General features: G+C 36.4%; 2 protein-coding genes across 2 annotated transcripts; one reads left to right on the top strand and one right to left on the bottom strand.

The window, feature by feature from the left end:
- The first annotated feature begins 6,366 nt into the window (after positions 1-6,366).
- Positions 6,367-9,409, top strand: LOC127427413 (retinol-binding protein 4-A-like). Its single transcript, XM_051675017.1, has 6 exons — positions 6,367-6,521; positions 6,717-6,837; positions 6,930-7,066; positions 7,163-7,269; positions 8,853-9,065; positions 9,185-9,409. The coding sequence occupies exons 1-6, from the start codon at positions 6,382-6,384 to the stop codon at positions 9,202-9,204; spliced, it is 738 nt and encodes a 245-aa protein (XP_051530977.1). The 5' UTR covers positions 6,367-6,381; the 3' UTR covers positions 9,205-9,409.
- LOC127427394 (centrosomal protein of 55 kDa-like) lies at positions 9,230-20,648 on the bottom strand. Its single transcript, XM_051674987.1, has 8 exons — positions 20,207-20,648; positions 18,981-19,253; positions 16,464-16,508; positions 16,220-16,367; positions 15,015-15,298; positions 14,179-14,247; positions 13,972-14,097; positions 9,230-11,950 (listed from the first exon to the last, which is right to left on the bottom strand). The coding sequence occupies exons 1-8, from the start codon at positions 20,402-20,404 to the stop codon at positions 11,741-11,743; spliced, it is 1,353 nt and encodes a 450-aa protein (XP_051530947.1). The 5' UTR covers positions 20,405-20,648; the 3' UTR covers positions 9,230-11,740.

Raw genomic sequence — 20,648 nt, 5'->3', positions numbered from 1 at the left:
AAGTGTGCACACCCTTTTATAATTGGGTATGTGGCTGTGTTCAGAATCAACCAATCATCAAGCTCATGTGAAACAGTACACACCTGTCTTCACCTGAAGTGACTCTGATTAACTCCAAATAAATCTCAGCTGTTCTTGTAGGATTTTTCTGATATCTTCTTGGTTGCATGCTACTACAAGAGCCATGGGCCACAAAGAGCTTACAAAGCATCAGTGAGATCTCATTGTTGAAAGGTATTGCTCAGGTGAGGGCTACAAAAAAAAATTCCAAGGCATTAATAATAATTTATGATTATATTTATTTATCACATATTTGCACATATGCCATGAAATTCTTTTTTTCACATATCCCAGCCAAGCTGGGGTCAGAGTGCAGGGTCAGCTATGATACAGCACCCCTGGAGCAGATAGGGTCAAGGGCCTTTCTCAAGGGCCCAACAGTGGCATCTTGGCAGTGCTGGGGCTTGAACCCCCAACTTTCTGATCAGTAACCCAGAGCCTTAACCACTGAGCCACCACTTCCCTATGTACATTAGATATACCATGGAACACAGTGAAGACAGTCATCAACAAGTGGCGAAAGTATGGCACAACAGTGACATTATCAAGAACTGGACATCCCTCCAAAATTGATGAGAAGACAAAGAGACAGCAACATTAAAGGAGCTGCAGCTCTTTCTGGCAAGTACTGGTTGTTCCCTACATGTGACAGCTATCTCCCGTATTCTTCATCTGTCTGGGCTATAGGGCAGGGTGGCAAGTAAAGCCATTTCTGATGAAAAAAAAGTCTATAGCCTGGCAAAAACCTTTATCAAGTCTCCCAAAACCATGTGGAAAAATGTGCTATGGTCTGATGAGACCAAGATTGAACTTTTTGCCCAACATTGTAAAAGGTATGTTTGGCACAAAAACAACACAGCACATCAGCAAAAGAACACCATACCCACGGTGAAGCAAGGTGGTGGCAGCATCATGCCTTGGGGCTGCTTTTCTTCAGCTGGAACTGGGGCTTTAGTGAAGGTGGAGGGAATCACGAATAGCTCCAAGTACCAGTCAACTTTGGCACAGAACTTCTAGCATCTGCTGGAAAGCTGAAAATGAAGAGATCTTTCACCTTTCAGCATGACAATGATCTAAAGCACACATCCAAATCATCAAAAGAATGGCTTCAGCCTTGCAGTTTGATAGATCTGGAACATTTAGCAAAGAAGAGTGGGAAAATATTCCCAAGTCAATATGTGCCAAGCTAATAGTCTCTTATCCAAACAGAGTGCTGTAATAAAATCAAAGGGTGCTTCAACTAAGTATTAGTTCAGGGATGTGCACACTTATGCAGTTAGGTTATTCTAAGTTTATTATTTTTAAATGTGTCACTTTGGTTTTCAGTGGCATTGCATAGGTTGTAAGTTTTACATTAAATGTGTAAAAATTCTGATATGATTTATCTTAAATTCTTTACATCACAAAAACCTGCTGTTTTAACAGGGGTGTTTAGACTTTTTATATACACTGTAGGTTTATGTTCAATGACAAAAGCAACAGAAACTTTGTGAATTATTCATTGCAACATATGGGATCTTGATCTTCACTTTAAGCAGACCAGAGCACAGAGAAATAGTTTGAGATAATAAAAGAAATTTGCAAGAGAGTGAGTAAAACAGCAGAGTAAAGCTTGTTTTGAGATCTCTTTGCATGCAGCTTACAGAAAAGTATTGAATGGCCCCAGTAGATTCACGCTTTATAACATCAGGAAAATCAGACCTTTCCTGTCTGAATATGCAACACAGCTCCTGGTCCAAGCTTTGGTCATTTCAAGACTGGAATACTGCAAGGCTCTGTTGGCTGGCCTTCTAATGCAATTAAGCCACTGCAGATGGTCCAGAATGCAGCAGCGCATCTGGTCTTCAATCAGCCAAAAAGGGCTCATGTCACCCCACTCTTGATTTCACTCCACTGGCTACCTGTAGCTGTCCAAATCAAATTCAAGGCTTTGATTCTGGCTTTCAGGACTGCCAATGGAACCGCAACCTCTTACTTCAATTCACTTCTTCAGGTCTATGCTCCAACTCACACTCTGCGTTCTATGAAGGAGTGATGCCTAATGGTCCCATCAAAAAGAGTCTCAAAATCTATTTAACGATCATTCACTTTCTCTGCTCCTCTGTGTGGGAATGAACGTCCAACCTTTACACAATCTGCTCTTACCTTCTCAACATTCAAGAACTAGCTGAAAACACATCTGTTCCATGAGCACTTAACCAACCCACACTAATTGCACTTACTACTGCACTTAACCTGCACTTAATGTACAAAAAACATTATTCTTGTTTGTCTTTCTTCTGTGCTAGCATCTTACTACTCCAGCCACTGTGACAACTTGGCAGACCTATACTGCAAATGTTGTTAAACTCGTGAATCATTTGTAAGTCGCTTTGGACAAAAGCGTCTGCTAAATGTAAACGTAAATGAACACAACCTATATCACGTTACACTAACGAAAGTAAGTTTTTGGGTCAGATCAAGTAAAAATAGCTCATTAAGATAACTGCACATTTTCACTTTTTATAATTTATACATTACTTTTATAAATATACAAAAATATAGAACCACCATTATTTTGTGTCAAGGATTATTCCCTTGCACATCAGCCTACAAAAGCAAGTGGTGGATCTAATGAGCTGAGATTAGGCTTAGTTAGCTGATATCAAGATCAAGTTTACTTAACTTGAATTAGAAATGATGCAAATCAAGCATTAAGGGGTGGTCACACTAGACTTTGAGAACACAATTTTTTTTTTGGACAACTCTACGAACCAGGATATGATGTCACATGGGAGGGCTTCTGTAAGTAAATAATGAATTACAAATAAAAATTATATGTTATTTAAAATATATTGTCGACTCACTTTCCTGCAACAATAAATCTCGCAGCTTTGAAATATGTATCCTTTGAATTGAGCCAAGAGGTTAGCGTGTGACGTTTCAGTCTCCTATTGGTCGCACATCCTCTTGTCATACGAATTCACGGTTCAGAGTTCACCAAGCTTGAACTTTGATACACATCGTAGTATGACATTTTTTCGCATGAGCTTGCGTTTCCGCTCTTCTGCATTCAGATGCGTTTAAATGGGAGTGAATTGAGCCAAGAAGATTTAACAGGTGGTGTTTTGTTTGCAAACTACCCATAAAATCTTGGTTGCAATATTTAACTTCACAATATCTTAATTAAATGTTTCTCCATTATAGTATAAGTACAAATAATAGACAGTCAGCCAATTCACAAAATAAACTCTGACAGGGTGATCAGGACCCCGATGCGAACCATAATGATCTTACTGAGAATTCAGCGGTAGGACGTCAAATGTTTTGCTGCTGAAATCGGTCTGTTCTCATTGAAATCTGAATCACTGAAGTACTGAATCAATGGGCATGTGTTAGTTCCAGTTTCTGGGTGAAATATCCACAGAGTGGTGCCAAAAGTGAATTGATGTAATACAGTCAACAGGAACACATATTTTATCAACTCTACCCTGCAAACTAATCCCAACCCCAAACCTAACTGTCAGTGGAGTTCAGATTTAATTTTAGAGCAAAAATGCAACTTCCGAATTGTGCTCACCATTGTTTATGTGAACACAATAACTTCCTGGTTTCTCTGGGACCAGAACCTGTTTCTCTGAGGCCAGTTGAGAATAGGGGTATTTAGGTCATTGCAAACCATGAAACATAATGTCTGTTTAAAATATCACCAACAGGGCTGCTGGGCCCAACCACAAAACTTACATCACTGGAATGGCTGCTCCCAAAAGAGTCATGAAAAATTCCACAGTGGTTATTTAAGCTTTTTATGTGTGAGTGTGGATGATATGTGTGATCTGCTCCAAAAGAGCAGATGTTAGCATTATGGCTAGGGCTCCATGAGGGGTCTCAGGGCATGCTTCACCATGAGATTTTTATATTATTTATTTATTTATATAAGGTTTGTAACATCTGCAGTGTCATTGCTTAATGCTCTGCATCTCTATCTATCTATCTATCTATCTATAGTGTTATGAAAAAGTATTTGCCCCCTTCCTGATTTCTTCTATTTTTGTGTATTTTTCATACTAAATTGTTTTAGATTTTCAAACGAGATATAACATAAAACAAAGGCAACCTGAGTAAACACAAAATACAGTTTTCAAATATACAGATTTTTTTATTGAAGCAAAATGAATGAACTGAACTGCCCGTTTAAGGTCCTGCCACAGCATTTCAATCAGGTTTAAGTCAGGACTTTGATTAGGCCACTCCAAAACTTAAATTTAGCTTCTTTAGAGACATTCAGAGGTGGACTTACTCAAATGCTTTGGATCATTGTCTTGCTGCATAATCCAGTTGCACTTGAGCTTTAACTCACGGACTGATGACTGGACGTTCTCCTTTAGGATTTTCTTGTAGAGAGCAGAATTCTGGTTTCCCTCAATTATTGCAAGTCACACTGGCCCTGAAGCAGCAAAGCTTCCCCACACCATCACACTACCAGCACCATACTTGACCATAGGTGTGATGTTGTTTTAGTGGAATTGTGTTTAATTTACGCCAGATGTAACGTGACCCCTGTTTTTCAAACAGTTCCACTTTCGACTCATCCATCCACAGAACACTGTACCAAAAGAATTGAGGATCATCAAGGTGTATTTTAGCAAAATTGAGACGAGCCTTAATGTTCTTCTGGGTTAGCAGTGGTTTTCGCCTCGTTGCTCTTCCATGTGTGGCATTTTTGTCCAGTGTCTTTCTGATAGTGAAGTTATGAACAGTGACCTTTACTGATGCGAGAGAGGCCTGCAGTTCCTTGGATGTTGTCCTTGGCTTTTTTGTGACTTTCTGGATGAGTCATCGCTGTGCTCTTGGAGGAATTTTGGAAGGTTGGCCACTTCTGGGAAGGTTCACTACTGTGCCAAGTTTTCTCCATTTGAAGACAATGGCTTTCACTGTGGTTCTTTGGAGTCCCAGAGCCTTTGAAATAGCTTTGTAACCCTTCCCAGACTGATGTAATTCAATCACCTTTTTCCTCATAATTTCTGGAACTTCTTTCGACTTTGGCATAGTGTGCTACTGGGTGAGACCTTTTAGCCAACTTCATGCTGCTGAAAAAGTTCTATATTGGTGCTGATTTGATTTAACAGGCTGGCAGTAATCAGGCTTGGGTGTGTCTAGTCCAGCTGAACCCCATTATGAATGCAGTTTCATAGATTTGGGGATTTAGGAACTTTTTCACACAGGCCCAGTTGGTATTGGATAATTTAGTATGAGATATACACAAAAACAAAATAAATATCTAGATATCTAGGCATTATTTTCTGTAAACTGGGGGCTTTAAAAAATTTTGTGAATGAAACACTGACTGCTTTTATTGATTGCTCAGCAAGTAGTGGGCAAATGCAAGGTTTCTAAATTAATAAACAGAATAGAAATAATCAGCAGATTAATTACTGAAGAATCTATATGGTATCACAAAATAAATCCAAAGAAACATCACATAACATAAACATTATGGAAATGATCTTCCCTGAATGAAAGTTGTCATATGACCATTTCTTCTTGAACAATAATTAAACATCATATATTCACAGATTCACAGACAAATATCAACACAAGCTTAAATAACATGATGAATTATTGCATACAAACATTCAAAGCATGGAGTGGGGGGTACCCCTTTTTCAGTGCCCTGCACTGCCTGTAGTTACGCCACAGTCTACACTGTCCATATTAACTTGAGCAATCATAAACAAACTTCTAAGTTTAATGATAGGCCTACTTAGTTTAAACAGCAATGCATATTGCATACGGTTCCATGCTGCGCTACTCTTAAAGGCTGAGCAGCACTTAGTCTCGTTGCTCTGCGATTGCACCAAACTTAAATAATTCTGAACACTCACAGTTGTTTCGAAATATCAATAATGTTACGAAGCGAATTAAAATGTATTGTAGATATGTTTTAATTGGTCATGGTATAAATGAACCCAAAAGGTTTGGGGATGCACTTGCTAGTTTTGATTATTGAGTCTTAAACATCAACAGAATGAACGAATATGACTGACACATACAGTAAATTAGCAAATGAAATCCAGTTGGTTACTACTATTGGTCTAAAAAAATTCTACGTTGAAATGACAGAAATCTTCACTCTTGAACAGGCTCCAGAGAACACGATAAATAATTTACAACTGAACAGTGTATAGAGAATGCCTGCTAAAGAATTCCAGATGCTTGCTTTGGCTCTTGCACAATCCAGCTGCAACCTGGAGAAAAACACATTTGAAGAGGGCAAAGGTCAACACGCTATTCCCCCCCAGGAGATTTAAAACCATGCTGTTATGTAAAAACTCTTACCCAATGACAGAGATGATGGAGACAGATTTTCGGGTCTTTGGGTGGGACTATCAAATACCCCCAGAAACCTGGTCCTATATAAATCTGCCCTCCAGAAATCCTGCTGCAACACTGCAAAACTCATTTCAGATACTGCGATCAAGGTACGCTCTTGGAGATTACAACTTTATTTATTGCAAACATTCAGATATGTTGTCTTAAATGTTTCTTTCAAGCCTGAGGGATAACAAAGATACTGATTTTGAAATTGCACTGTGCACTGCTTAGGGATTTCATTGCATTTGTTGGTGTTCTTAACTAATTTACCAATACTCGTGATTTTTGCCACTGTTTCACAGCTCAAACATAGATAGCAGCATGCTGAGACTCTGTATAGCTATCTGTGTGCTAGCAACGTGCTGGGCACAGGACTGTCTGGTGAGCAACATCACAGTCAAACAAGACTTTGACAGAAACCGGGTAAGTGAACTTGTTTGTTCCTAATCCATGTGTTCTTTGTGTCTTTGGGTGAGGTGGTTGTTTGTTCTCATAATTTTCCACTTGTTTTGAAGTATCAAGGAACATGGTATGCCGTGGCCAAGAAAGACCCCGTTGGACTTTTCCTTCTTGATAACATTGTTGCCAGTTTCAAAGTGGAGGAGGATGGTACAATGACAGCCACTGCTATTGGCAGAGTCATCATTCTGAAGTGAGTTCGAACGGGATTTATTTTGTTGTTATTAAGGAACAAATGGTGCTTCTACTGTTCTGAAATGACTAACAATCTTCTCACGCTACAATTCAGTAACTGGGAGATGTGCGCCAACATGTTTGGCACTTTTGAAGATACTGAGGATCCTGCCAAGTTCAAGATGAAGTACTGGGGAGCAGCTGCATATCTGCAGACTGGATGTAAGTCTACACTTTTTGTTGTAAAGTATATGCAAAGAGCAAATATGACATGAGACAGTCCCTTGTATGTTACATAAATAAGGGATAATGCACAGTCAGCCAGTCTTAATCACAAAGTAAACCCAGACATAGAGATCAGGACTCGATGCTAAGTGGATATGTCATTTATAACACGGCTAGTTACCAAATAAATAATAAATGGACATGAAATATTGGTTTGAGTTGAAATTGTTTTACTATGTGAGAAGATATGACCGGTGAAATCAGTTGCCTGGGAGTCAGAACATCAGTCAGTTGAATATTTTGAAGTTCATCCTGAATATTTTAAGTTTCATTTATTTAATTTGTTAAACATTACACAATTCAATTTAATGGAATTTTGTTAGGAAATTGAAATGTGTAAATCTTAAAAATAGGCTAATATATTGTATGTTAGGCTACTTGGCAACTGCAAACTACAGTTAGATAATAATAATAAACTATATTACTTGACAGAATAATTGTTTATTTAACGGTTTATGAACATCAATGTGTCTTTTATCATATTGCTGTTGCCCACTTTTCATAAGCAATTTGCGTTGCTTTTTGCGTTAAAATTGTGGAGTGATGTGATTTGTGGATTGATAGGGATGTCCGATTCTCAAGCAAATCGTTCTTTTGAACTGTTTCTTTTAATGACATGATCGAACTGATTCGCAAAGCTTTGGTAGATCACCCTGCTGTAAAGGATAACTTTGTGTAGAAGTAAAATTGTGAAATGGGAACAATGTTGTTCACAAAATGGGAACAATTAATATTAATAATAGAATTAACATTGTTGTTAAAGGTGCTGTATGTGATTTTAGCATTCTGAAGCTTTCACGTGACTGAGCCGTTGAATTAGCCACAGCCCCTCATTCCAAAACCCCGTCCTCCAAAGATAATTTTGAGACCAAAACTGAGCAAAAGAGCAGCACTGTTTGTTCCTGTGGCTGTTAAATTCACCAGTGGCACAATAGCGGCCTCAACTGACAAACATTATGAATCATAGCCTGAATGACCTGCTTCAAATGCAACACTATGAGAACGAGCAAAATGATTGACCAGTGAAAAGCGTCAATATCCGCGGACACATTTTTGTTTGCTGTTTACAAAGTCTACAGGTGTCATAGAGACACACTTAATTCATTAATATCTTTAAGGGAGTAGGAAAATTTTTGGCAAACTTTTTCATGAAAAAAATCGTTTGCAGCCCTTTAATATTGGCAACATGTTGCAACGATAAACAACATCTGGCACAATCTATATAACATAATAGTGGTAATACTGTGATATACATCAAATTTAGTACAAGTTAAACATATAATCCCATGCAGGGACGTCTGAAAACAATTTTGAGTGATGTCTCGGTTGTGAATGGTTTTTGAAGCAGTTCGGACGAACCGTCTAAACAAACCGATTCGCTAAACTGAATCGGACTTCCCAACGCTAAGCTAGGCCCATTAATATTTGTGGATAGTTTAGAAATTAAACAGACATTAATAGTTAATATCTGATTGTTTGCCATGTGTTTGCTCATGGCCTGTTTCTGAATGTTTTCACAGACGATGACCACTGGATTATTGACACCGATTACGATAACTACGCCATCCATTACTCCTGCAGAGAGCTTGATTATGATGGAACATGCTTGGACGGATACTCCTTCATCTTCTCCCGATACGCCGATGGCCTCAGGGCTGAAGACCAGAAGATCGTCACTGAGATGAAACAACATATTTGCTTCCTGGGCAAATACAGACGTGTCACACACACAGGTAAGATGATGGAGCCTCATTAATTATGTCGATGAGCTCATTACCAATCAGAAGTAGTCAAAATGTAAAAACTAAACTTGGAATGGACTGATATGTTTTTCACTGTTTTAATTTTACAGGTTTCTGTGATGCTGCCTAATCCATCGACTCTCCACAGGATGTAATCTTTCCAGTTTTAGCCTTCTAGCTGATATGTAAATACAAAGTATATAACATAACACAGAAGAAACAAGAATTTTGCACACAGCAAATGGGAAAATGTGTCATAACCGTTGTTTAATGTACAATAGATGTATGGTGTAACCTAACTTTCCTTTTTCAAATAAACTTCTCATAAAACATGATTTTTATATATATATATATATTAATACTCTTATTTTAATTATTGAACTCAAAGCCAGAAAATGCATCTCAATGTCATTTAGGCTTTTATCTATGGCACACTCAAACTTTTTTTTCTTCTAACCAAAATTGTTGTGCAACTTGGACCATGATACAGAACATGTGTTCAGCTGGGGTCAGCACACATAAAATCAGCCTCTGAGGAAATAAAAGGTGAAGGAGGGAAGTTTTTAACTCATTAAGGAAAAAATATCTTAATATTTTTCTTAATATGTAGTTATTTATTACATCAAAACAAGAATAAAATCATTCCCAATCTTTGTTCATTTTTAATCATGTATTTTGGGAGAGTTGTAGTAAACCCCATGCATTTAGAGTTGAAGGCATTTTTTAGGTTAGTAAAGAATATTACTTTTTTTAAAACAATAATCTAAATCAACTGTTTTGAATTTGAATTAGGCTGAGGTGTATAAAACACACTTGCACACATGTATGCACACATCATAGGTTATACTGTGCACCTATTTCTCCGAATTTCTCTACTAACTTTAAGAATGGTAGTTTACATAAAGTTTCATGATTATGCATAATATTGTTTATTAAACAATATCATGTATAATCATGAGACTATTAATAGGCCTATGCATAATTTAATGCATTAACAATGAATATGCATAAATTAACATAAAGCATAAAATTATGCATTGTCATGAGGCTATTAATGTGCATAAATTAATATCCCTAATGCACAATATTATGCATAATCATGAGACATATTTCCTTGTAATAACTGCAAAATTTAATTTTAAATAATCTTAGAAATAGTCACAGTAGAGCTGCATGGGTGTTACCAATGAACAAACATACAGTGGACAAATGTATTTTCACTTATTGAAAAGTAAACTACAAAAGATACATAAATAATACCTAAGTAAAAGTGTTCCTTAGATTTGATTCCAGGTCACTATTGTCTAAGACCCAATTAAAAAGAGGTTTCCTCTGGTGCTTCATGCTGTAATGACAAAGCTGCTTGTTTTCAAAGTTGTTTTCATTAACAGAAACTTGGAAGAGCAAAAGATTAAAACAATTAATCGCAAATAATTATGTGATCCCAGAAGTTTCAAGAACTGTATGTTCTTCAGTAAAAACAACAGTTTTTGAAGGAATTTGTTTAATTAAAATAAGAAACAAGATGTCAGTTTACACGTTGTACTTCTAAAATTTTGATTTTTAGACATTTTAATTAAGTTCATTAATTTCAATATTCGTACAAAATCATTTTAAGTAATCTAGGAAGCCCCACTGGAAGTTTGCTTATGCCCCGCAGTAGTGGTTCTAGAGATACTTGGTGCTTCACTTCTTTCGTTAGCATTGTAAAATGTATGTTGTCGTGTATATATATATATATATATATAAACTCAATAATAGATAAAGATGATTGTTGTATAGAATTATGAGAAAGGATCAAGGGTCATTACCCATTGTGGTTTGGATATAACATCACACCCTGGATATAGTAAAAAATAAAAATGGGTTACAGACAAACACACTAAAGAAATTGAAATTTAATGAAAGAGACCGAACTTCTGCATGGCACCTTCCTTGAATCAAAACATTAATAGACTCTTTCTCCTACGGATAATGCAGCTTCACCTAATCCCATCTTTAAATAGTTTAATGCAGGATTTACACATGCAAACTAATTCATGCTAGATCTGGTTTGCAAAGTCAGGTCTGATGGCCAGTAATGAGTATTTCCTACACAAGTAACACTTCAGAGCCATCATGAGGATACATGAACAGAGAAACTTTTTCATTTTTATGTCTTCTCCTTTTAATTAATTCAAGCAGATAATTCAGTATAAAAGGGTTTCACCATTCCTGGTTATTTTGCAAGTGCAATATTGATGAGAAAAATCAGTTACAATAAAAGAAAGTAAAAAGTTAATATTGCCTTAATGTTGATTATTAAGGCAATAAATGATTGCGAAATGCTCTGAAAACAGCATCCTTGTCACCAAAAGAGAACTAAGAAAATAACATTCCCATTTGAATTCATAAATAAAAACATTTTTTAAAATATACCCATGTAAACACATTCTTTTATGAATACCCTAAGAAAATCACCTCCAAACATTTCAAATTCAAGAACTCAAAACACCACTTATTTGGCTGGGGAAAAAATAAAGTGGCAGATAATATAAAATACTGAGAGACTTCTTTGGAGTTGTGACTACAATAAAACTAGCTAAAACAAAAATGCTCTAAATAATAAACAATATTTATATAGAGTGGCAAGGAGCAGGTAAAATTCTGTTGTATTTGTGAGAGTTTCAGCTGAAGCAGTAGTCGAGGTGGGCGAGAAGTTCTCTGTGTTGACTGGTAGGGTAGGAAGCGCCACAGTTTGGACACTCCAGGATACTCTCATCCAGTATGTTATGGACTTTAGATGGAGATGTGGTTCGATCCTGAACAGTCAATCTCTCAAAATCCGTCCTGTTATAGGTGCTGGGCTCCGAGAAACGAGACTCTCTCTGCTGTTTCTGAAGTACAAGGTCGAAACATATAAATTATTGAGTCATTCAATGAAAGGTGTGTCTGAAACATTTAGTGAAAACAATTAAACACAAAAATCTGCCCTTTAGTGTTTTGCAGGCTTACATATGTATATTAATTCAAAATTAATTATAAACTTACTAAAAACTATTATTATTATTATTTCATGATGATATAATTGATAATTTTATATATATATATATATATATATATATTCAATTTCAAACATTTAAGCATACGCCTTCAGATCAAAAGATTTTTAAGATCATGAGAAACATTTCAGTCAAGTGTTTCAATACTTTTGACTGGTAGTGTTGTTAAACTGTAAATCTGAATCTACATAAAATTTAGTTATAAATTGAATTTAAGAATATACACTACTGATCAAAAATGTAGGGTCACTTAATCTTTATTATTATTATTTTTCAAATTTTAGAATAATTGTAAAGTCATCAAAACTATGAAATAACACAAATGGAATTATGGGAATTATTATATGTTAAATGAAAACTATGTAATATTTTAGCATCTTCAAAGTAGTCACCCTTTGCCTAGAATTTTCAGACATGTACTCTTGACATTTTCTCAACCAACTTCTTGAGGTATCACCCTGGGATGATTTTTAAACAGTATTGAAGGAGTTCCCATCCATGTTGGGCACTTATTGGCTGCTTTTCTTTATTATTTGGTCCAAGTCATCAATTTCAAAAACTTCTTTCTTTAAATACAATTTTAGTTTTGTAATGAAATAAAGTAATAAATTGCCATAATTATATTTTTGTCTACAAAACGAATTTAAAACATTTAAACATACACATTCAGATCAAAAGGTTTTTAAGCTCATGAGAAACACTTCAGACAAGTGACCCCAAACTTTTGAATGGCAGTGTATATTCAAACAACAATGTTTATAGAAAAAAAATATATATTTTATTTAAAATAGGATAATTTATCCGTAAATTCATTTTGATAACCCCCATCACATTGTTTATTTCCCTCACAATTTTACAAAACTGTCATTTTAAAATGACATAATGAAGAGGAAGTGACTTCATTTGAGTTGCCTTGTCAGCTAAGCCAACTTCAGAAGTTGGCAGGTGGTACTGTCATTTGACATTCAAAACTTCCGGGGGCCTGGGTAGCTCAGCAAGTAAAGACGTTGACTACAACCCCTGGAGTCGCGAGTTCGAATCCAGGGTGTGCTGAGTGACTCCAGCCAGGTCTCCTAAGCAACCAAATTGGCCCGGTTGCTAGGGAGGGTAGAGTCACATGGAGTAACCTCCTCGTGGTCGCTTTAATGTGGTTCGCTCTTGGTGGGGCGTGTGGATGCCGCGAAGAATAGCGTGAAACCTCCATATGCGCTATGTCTCCGTGGTAACGCGCTCAACAAGCCACGTGATAAGATGCGCGGATTGACGGACTTAGACGCAGAGGCAACTGAGATTCTTCATCCACCACCCAGACTGAGGCGAGTCACTACACCACCTCAAGGATTTAGAGCGCATTGGGAACTGGGCATTGCAAATTGGGAAAAAAAAAACAAAAAAAAAAAAACGTCTTTTTTATGCTTGACAAGATTAATTATGCATAACATATTTAATTAAAAAATTGTCTATTTAATTTGTTTATATTTTTATTATTGAATCTTGAACGTTAATAAGAGGCCATATGCTTAATAACAGGGAGAGCAGCAGCTATTTTGGTTCAAAAGGTTCTACCATCACATCCCCATCACAAGTTCAAAATATCCCAATATATTATAGTTTGTTAATTTAGCTAGAGATGGCACAATGCCTTTATAAGCACTCAAATACATTCTCTGTCAGAATGATGTTTAAAAACTTAAATTACTTTAAAAAATCACCTTGGAACACATGGGGAAAAAAAATCACATGGAAACGACCCATTTCACAGAATGACTCTCCTACACATTATTCATATGAGACACACAGTATGATGAACATGTCAACGGTATTCAGCATGCATCGGGGAAAATCTCAGAACTTACAGAAGACTCCAGTCGTGTAATCTGGTCTCTGGCTTTACGCAGCTCTTTCAAAACTTTGTGCAGTTGTTGCTGTAAAGTTTGTCGGTCCAGTTTTTCATTTTCAGACTCTCTAGCTGACAAGTGGATCTGTGGGAATGAAACCGATTAATGTGCTGGATGTTTCTCAGCTTGACTGTGCCAACTGGTGTTAAACAGTGATCTGAATACCTGTTGCTCCAACAGAGCGATTCTGTTGTGCTCTTCCTGCTGGTTCAGAGATTTCTGCAGTAGGTTCACCTGTCAAAAAAGCAACATTGCTTGAAACCATTCAGGATATATGAAGGAACAGTTAGCCCAAATATGAAAACCCTGTATTTTCCGTAAAACATTTTTCTTCCATTAAACATGAGAGGGTTAGTTAGACAGAATATCTGAGCTGCTCTTTTCTATACAATGGAAGTGAATGGTCATTTATACTGCCAAGCTCCAAAAATCACAAAAAAAGCTTTCATATCATAGGTATCATACAAGAAGTCCATACGACTTGAGTGCTATATTTTAAGTATTCTGAAGCCATACGATAGCTACGATACGATTCTGTAACAGACTGAAATTTAAGCCATTATTCACTCATAATCTTCCCCTCCGCCGAAGCTCTCAAATCTAATTTGCGTTCATGTTTTTCAAGCATTGTCCAACTTTTTACGATGTGTCTAAATGCATCATTTCTAGGGCAAACAGGAAGATTTTCAGTGAATAACGACTTCAGTATGTTCCTAACACAAAGCTAATTTCTAAAAAAAAAAATGAGTAGTCTTTAAAAAAAGTCTCCTTTTGTGTTCCATGTAAAAAAGAACAGCATACAGGTTTGGAACAACACAAGGGTGAATAAAAAGACTTTTCATTTTGGGGTGACGTTATACTTTAACATGTACATAATAGGCTGCTTCAAACCAAATGAGGTTACAATTTTTCACGTGTTGAGCCTTGCACTATACATTTCACATGAATGTGCAAATGAATGCAAATACAAACATTACTTTGCATAATTTCCATCTTATTACCTGCAGCATTAGCTCGGCCACCCTCTTCCTCTCCTCTTCCAGTCTGGAATTGACCGTCTCCAGCTCACTCTGCAGTCGGGTGCTTCGCTCTGCTGAACAACTCCTCTCCTCAAGCACAGCCTCCCGTCCACTTCTCCTCTCCTCCAGCAGCTGCTCCCGTGCCTGAGTCGCCTCCCTGCTCTTCTCCTCATACCTCCCTCTCAAATTGTCAAGTTCTGCCTGGATTCTGCTGGCCCGGGCCCGTTCAGTCTCCAATTCATGCTGGGCCACCTGCCCGGACTGGCCTGTGTCAGAGGCGAGGAGAGAGGACGAATGCAGCTACTGGGTTATATAGAGCATTGCAATGTTGAATATAAACAAAATGAATATTGAGAGCTTCTTGATGTCCATTTTTAAGGGGAAACTGTGACTTTCTGCTTTGGTTATCCCTTTACAATAAAGTTGTATACTTTAACAGAAAATGCATTAAGGATCATGAACAATATTTTTGCCAGCATTTTTTAATCTTAGTTCATATTAATTTATAAAAATACTATTGTTCATTGTTGCTTCATCAAGTTCATTAACTAATGATAACTTATGACAAAATTTGTCTAAATAATTTACTCATCTGCCACAATATTATAATGTATCTTAATGATCTGACTTATTCTCTTTATTATATATATTATATTTCAATTCATTCAAATATAGTTATTTAATCATTAAATCATTTTTAGTTGGGGGCCTTTCTCTGCAAATATTGATTTATGCAAATAAATTGCAATTAATTAAATGGCATTTCATGCAATTAATCAGATTAAATATTTTAATCGACTGACAGCCCTAATTTTGATAAATATATGTTTTTTTTATTTATTTATTTTTTATAAAAATGCACAGATGAACAGTGCACAATAAGACCAAGAATGTGCATTAGGTAAATAGTTTATAAATAATTTAACATTTTAAGATTTCCACTGAAGGACTTATGTGCTTGCCAAACTTATGGCAGATCTGAGCAATATTTTGCACACTGCAGCTTTAAAGAAAAGAAGAGATACAGCATTTAAGTGATGAGAATAGCAGGCTTATAAACACCCTTAAAAGAATCCTACAAAACTGGGGCTGATTCTATAGAGGAGTTCTGCTCCTTGGCCTACATCACTTCCAAATGTCGTCTCCTCTTAAGTATAACACATCTAGAAGGCCAGACTTTTATTTACCATCTGAATTGGCTTCTTTGTACAGTTGAAGTGCTTGACTGGCTTCGTAGAACTGTGTCTCCAGCTCCTTGATCCTGGCCAGAACCCCCTGAACATAGGCCTCCCGTTGCTGGTCATAAACAAGCCAGTTATGGTTTTTCTCCAGAGCCTGTACTCAATAACAGAGAGAGGAAAGAACACACATCAGTCTAGCTTCAGACAGCATCAGGAATGTCTTATTTGATATCGTGGCTTGTGAACTCACATCTCGTAACTGATCCTGCACCACTGCAAGCTCTCCAGATGGAACCTGTGTAGGGGAGACCAATTATACAACATAAACACTAGATAAATATGTATGAGGATGGTCAAAACATTTTTATGAAGCCAAACAGCAAAATGTACAGTACTGTGCAAAAGTTTTGGGCACATAAGATGTTTCACAAAAGCATTTGTCTTAAGATGGTTATTTATATCTTCAGCTTTAGTGTGTCGATAGCAAATATATATGTTAGACTCCCAAACATTATTTTGCAAATAGAAAAGATTAGAATAGAAGAACAGGGAGCCCTGCAACAGATGTCATGGCCCCCCACAAAGCCCCCACTGAACATTGAGTTAGTCTAGGAATACATGAAGAGACAGAAGCAATTTAGACAGCATTGATAGATAGAAGAACTGTGGTGAATTCTCCAAGAAGCTTGGAACATCCTATCTGTCAACAACCAAGAAAAACTGTGTCCAGGAGTACCTAGGAGAATTGGTGATGTTTTAAAGGCAAAGGTGGTCACACCGAATATTGATTTAGCTTTTTTATGTTTACTGGACTTTGTATGACATTCATTGATTAACGAAGACTATTTATGGCATTATTTTTGATGAAATCCTCACAATGCAACATTTTCACAAGTGCCTAAAACTTTTGCACAGTACTGTATCTAAACATTTATCTTTATAAATATTCTATATAATTTACATAGACTTCAAATGTATATTTATTAATGCCTTTAAGTATCTATCTATCTTAAATATTATCTAATTCATCTAGTATTAAAAATGATATAGATTTAAGTCTATTAATATTGTCATATTATCTCATTTAAATTTTATGCTATTAATATACCTAAATATTTAGAGTATCTATTCTATTTAGAGTATATATGTGCATTTAAGTCTATGTCTATAACTCACAGCCAAAAATCAAAGATAGCGCTAGCATGAATAAGTTCTATGACTCTGTGTAATGCAAGAGTGTCAAAAGATCCTAGATAACGCAGATATATTGTCTGAGCTCATGATAAATTATCAGACCCTTATTTACATTTACGCATTTTGCAGAAGCCTTTATCCAAAGCAATTTACAATGCATTCAAGATATATTGATGTTACAGGAACAATCCAAACAAATCCATCTTTCTCAAAGGCTTGTTCTAATGGATCACCAGAGCTTTGAACCAACAACTTCTGGATTACCAGCCCAGATCTCTGACCACTAAAATACAACACCAACTTTGGGCAGTGCATTCCAAGCATGTCATTAACTGATCCGCTTTTAAGACCTGTCAAACTGATCATAACAACCTCAGGAAGAGAGAAACCCTGAGCTGATCAGTAGTAAGACTTCTGCTGATGCTTAACTCCCTCCAATAGGCCTGCCATCATAAACCTGTCCATTTTTCCCAGAAGGTTAAGATATCTCTTAACAGGATGAATTGCTAACATCATTTGCAATGGTTATGTTGAGGGTTACGTCATAGCACGCAGCTAAGGCCCATGGACTGAATTTTAACGAGTGTAAATGTTAAAAGTGATGTGTGCTTTATTTGAAAGCTGTAACACACTTCAGCTTTAATTTCAAGGCAAGTATGTCAGAAGCTATTGCAAATGATCTCTATGCGAATCAGAACAAGGGCAGTGATCTAAACATTGTAAAATTATCAGTAATATAAGTTTCAAAGAATGAGCTCAAATAGTTAGCTGTGGTCTAATAATAGCATCATTCGAGACTAATTAGCCAATGTCTGTGAGAAAAAAAGCGACATGTGTTTAATGAAATAGTGCCATCTAGTGTGTGACCACACCATGCATTTATTTTCTTGGAAATACCCGGTTTATAAGAACAGGAAGTCATACACTTGAAAGATGCGCTCATTTTTCATAGGCCGAGAAGGAAATCTGCTCATAATGAAACATGTTGTTCCTGTAGATGGTGTTGAAATAGTGAATATACACCTAAATGATGAGAGGGAAAGGAAACCTAAGAATATTAAAGAAATAGCTCATTCAGTAAAAATAATGTACTCACATTCATGTCCTTTTGAAACCCGTAGGACTTTCTTTCTGTGGAACACAAAAGGGGTTCGTGCGAGCTGCTCTTTTCAACACAATGAAAGTGAATGGTGACTATGGCTGTAAAGCAATATTTTCAGTGAATAATTACTTACATTTCAGTCTGTTCCATATGAAATGCTGTCGTATAGCTTCAGAAGAGTGAGAATAAACCACATAGTCATTATGACTTTTTTGCTTTTTTTGAAGCTTGATAGCCCCTGGTCCCCATTACTTTCATTGTATGGAAGACAGCAGCTCAGACATTCTGTTAAACTTCTCCTTTGGTGTTGCACAGAAGAGAGACAGACAGTCAGGCAGGTTTGGAACAAGACAAGGGTGAGTAAGATGATTTTGAAACTGTGCATTTCAATCACGAAATTCTTAACAATACTTTTCTATGAAATAAAGTAAAACATTTTCAAAGTTATGATGTCATCGTAAGGGTCTGTACCTGTAAATTAGACTTCTGTTTCTCCAGTGCATCACACCTCTCAGAAACTGCACAAAACTTGTTTTTCAGGTCTTCGGTCTCCTTTGAGAGAGCCTGAAACTGTATCTCTCTCTGCTCTGCCTCTTGTTGTTTCTGATCCAGCTGGTTCAGCAGTGAGGATGCCATCTCCCCGTGTGAAGCTCGCAGCTGATGTCTGAGGCTGGAGATCTCCTGGTCTTTCCCCAGCAGCTGCTGAGAGTTCTTCTCCCTCAATGTTTCCAGAGCTAAAATCCTCTGTGACAGAGTTGAATTTTAAAAAGTGAAAATTCTAACACTTATTCACTTTAATATATGGTAATTTATTTACTCTTTTTTTATTTATTAATGAACAAAAAATATACAAATTCATAAGAGAGTTTAAGCAGGCCCACATTAAAAATCGAGATCTCGCCGCAGATGTTTGCACAATTCAAGCACCCCTCAATCATAAAGTTTTACTCATCCCATGCCTCTTAATTCTTTGTTTGTGAAATATTTTGTCTACCAATAAAAGTGTAGTACTCTCAGCTTCATTTAACACATTTTACCATGTTTAAATTCATTCCGCAGAATAACACAGATTTTTCCCCGAAATCAACACAGAAAATGTTCAAATAATCCATACACACACACACACACACACACACATATAGTACATATACATACAGTATATGCAGTACATATGTACATATAAATATACACATATACAATAGTATATACATATAAATACTGATACCGTATATATGGCCTATTTTTACAATTTGGCTCTGGTTATCTATTTATATAATTTTAAACCTTTATGTTGGTGTATTTTTCTAACCATATTAAAACACAATCTTAAATACTTTTAATAAATTCATTAAAACACATTCTCAATCTGAGCATATAGGTTGTTACCTGTAAAATTAAATCAGCATCAACCTATATTTTGTAAGATAATTTATTTAACTAAACATAAAATTAAATCTATCAGATGACACAAACAAAAATTCATTTAAGGGGCTTTTTTCCCCTCTCTCACACATTTTTAATTTGGGGGTATTTTTGTCAATTTCTATGCTATTTTTGCCCCAAACCCCCATTAATTTCTGACCATGAGATACGCACACACTGACAGACTGCACAACAATAAGAAATCTTGTATTTCTTGTCATTATAAAAAAAGAGGCTCCATCAGATCTCATGTGTAAAGAAAGTCTTGAACTCACCTCGAGAAGTTTGGCTCTATCAGAGTCTGAATGTGTGTGCTGCTGTTTTCCATTTCTCTTGATTTGCTCCAGACTTTTCTTCAGCTGGTGATTCTCTCTCTTCAGTTTCTCCATCTCTATTTCCACTGACTTTGAGCTGTTGTTGCTTTTAAAGCCCAGTTTATTCACAAGAGTCTCTTTAGCCCCCTTCGCTGCCATAGCTGGAAAAATGCTGTTTAAATCTCACCACGACGAGAATACAAGAAAGATATGAAATTTGTTCACAACTTAAACAGATGAACAGGGGCCAAAGAGCCCCAAAGCTAATAAAGCAGAAGTAATTTAACGCAAACAATACAGTAGCGCTCGGCCTCTGCTTTGATTTAAATGTTTTAAAGTGCAAAGTGAACTAAACAACGGAAATATCGACTTCAGTGCTCCAGTGAAAAACGACTGTCACACT

Source organism: Myxocyprinus asiaticus, chromosome 36 (genome assembly GCF_019703515.2).
Source record: "Myxocyprinus asiaticus isolate MX2 ecotype Aquarium Trade chromosome 36, UBuf_Myxa_2, whole genome shotgun sequence".
NCBI classification, from domain to species: Eukaryota; Metazoa; Chordata; class Actinopteri; order Cypriniformes; family Catostomidae; genus Myxocyprinus; species Myxocyprinus asiaticus.
This window is presented reverse-complemented; position numbering and strand designations above follow the sequence as displayed.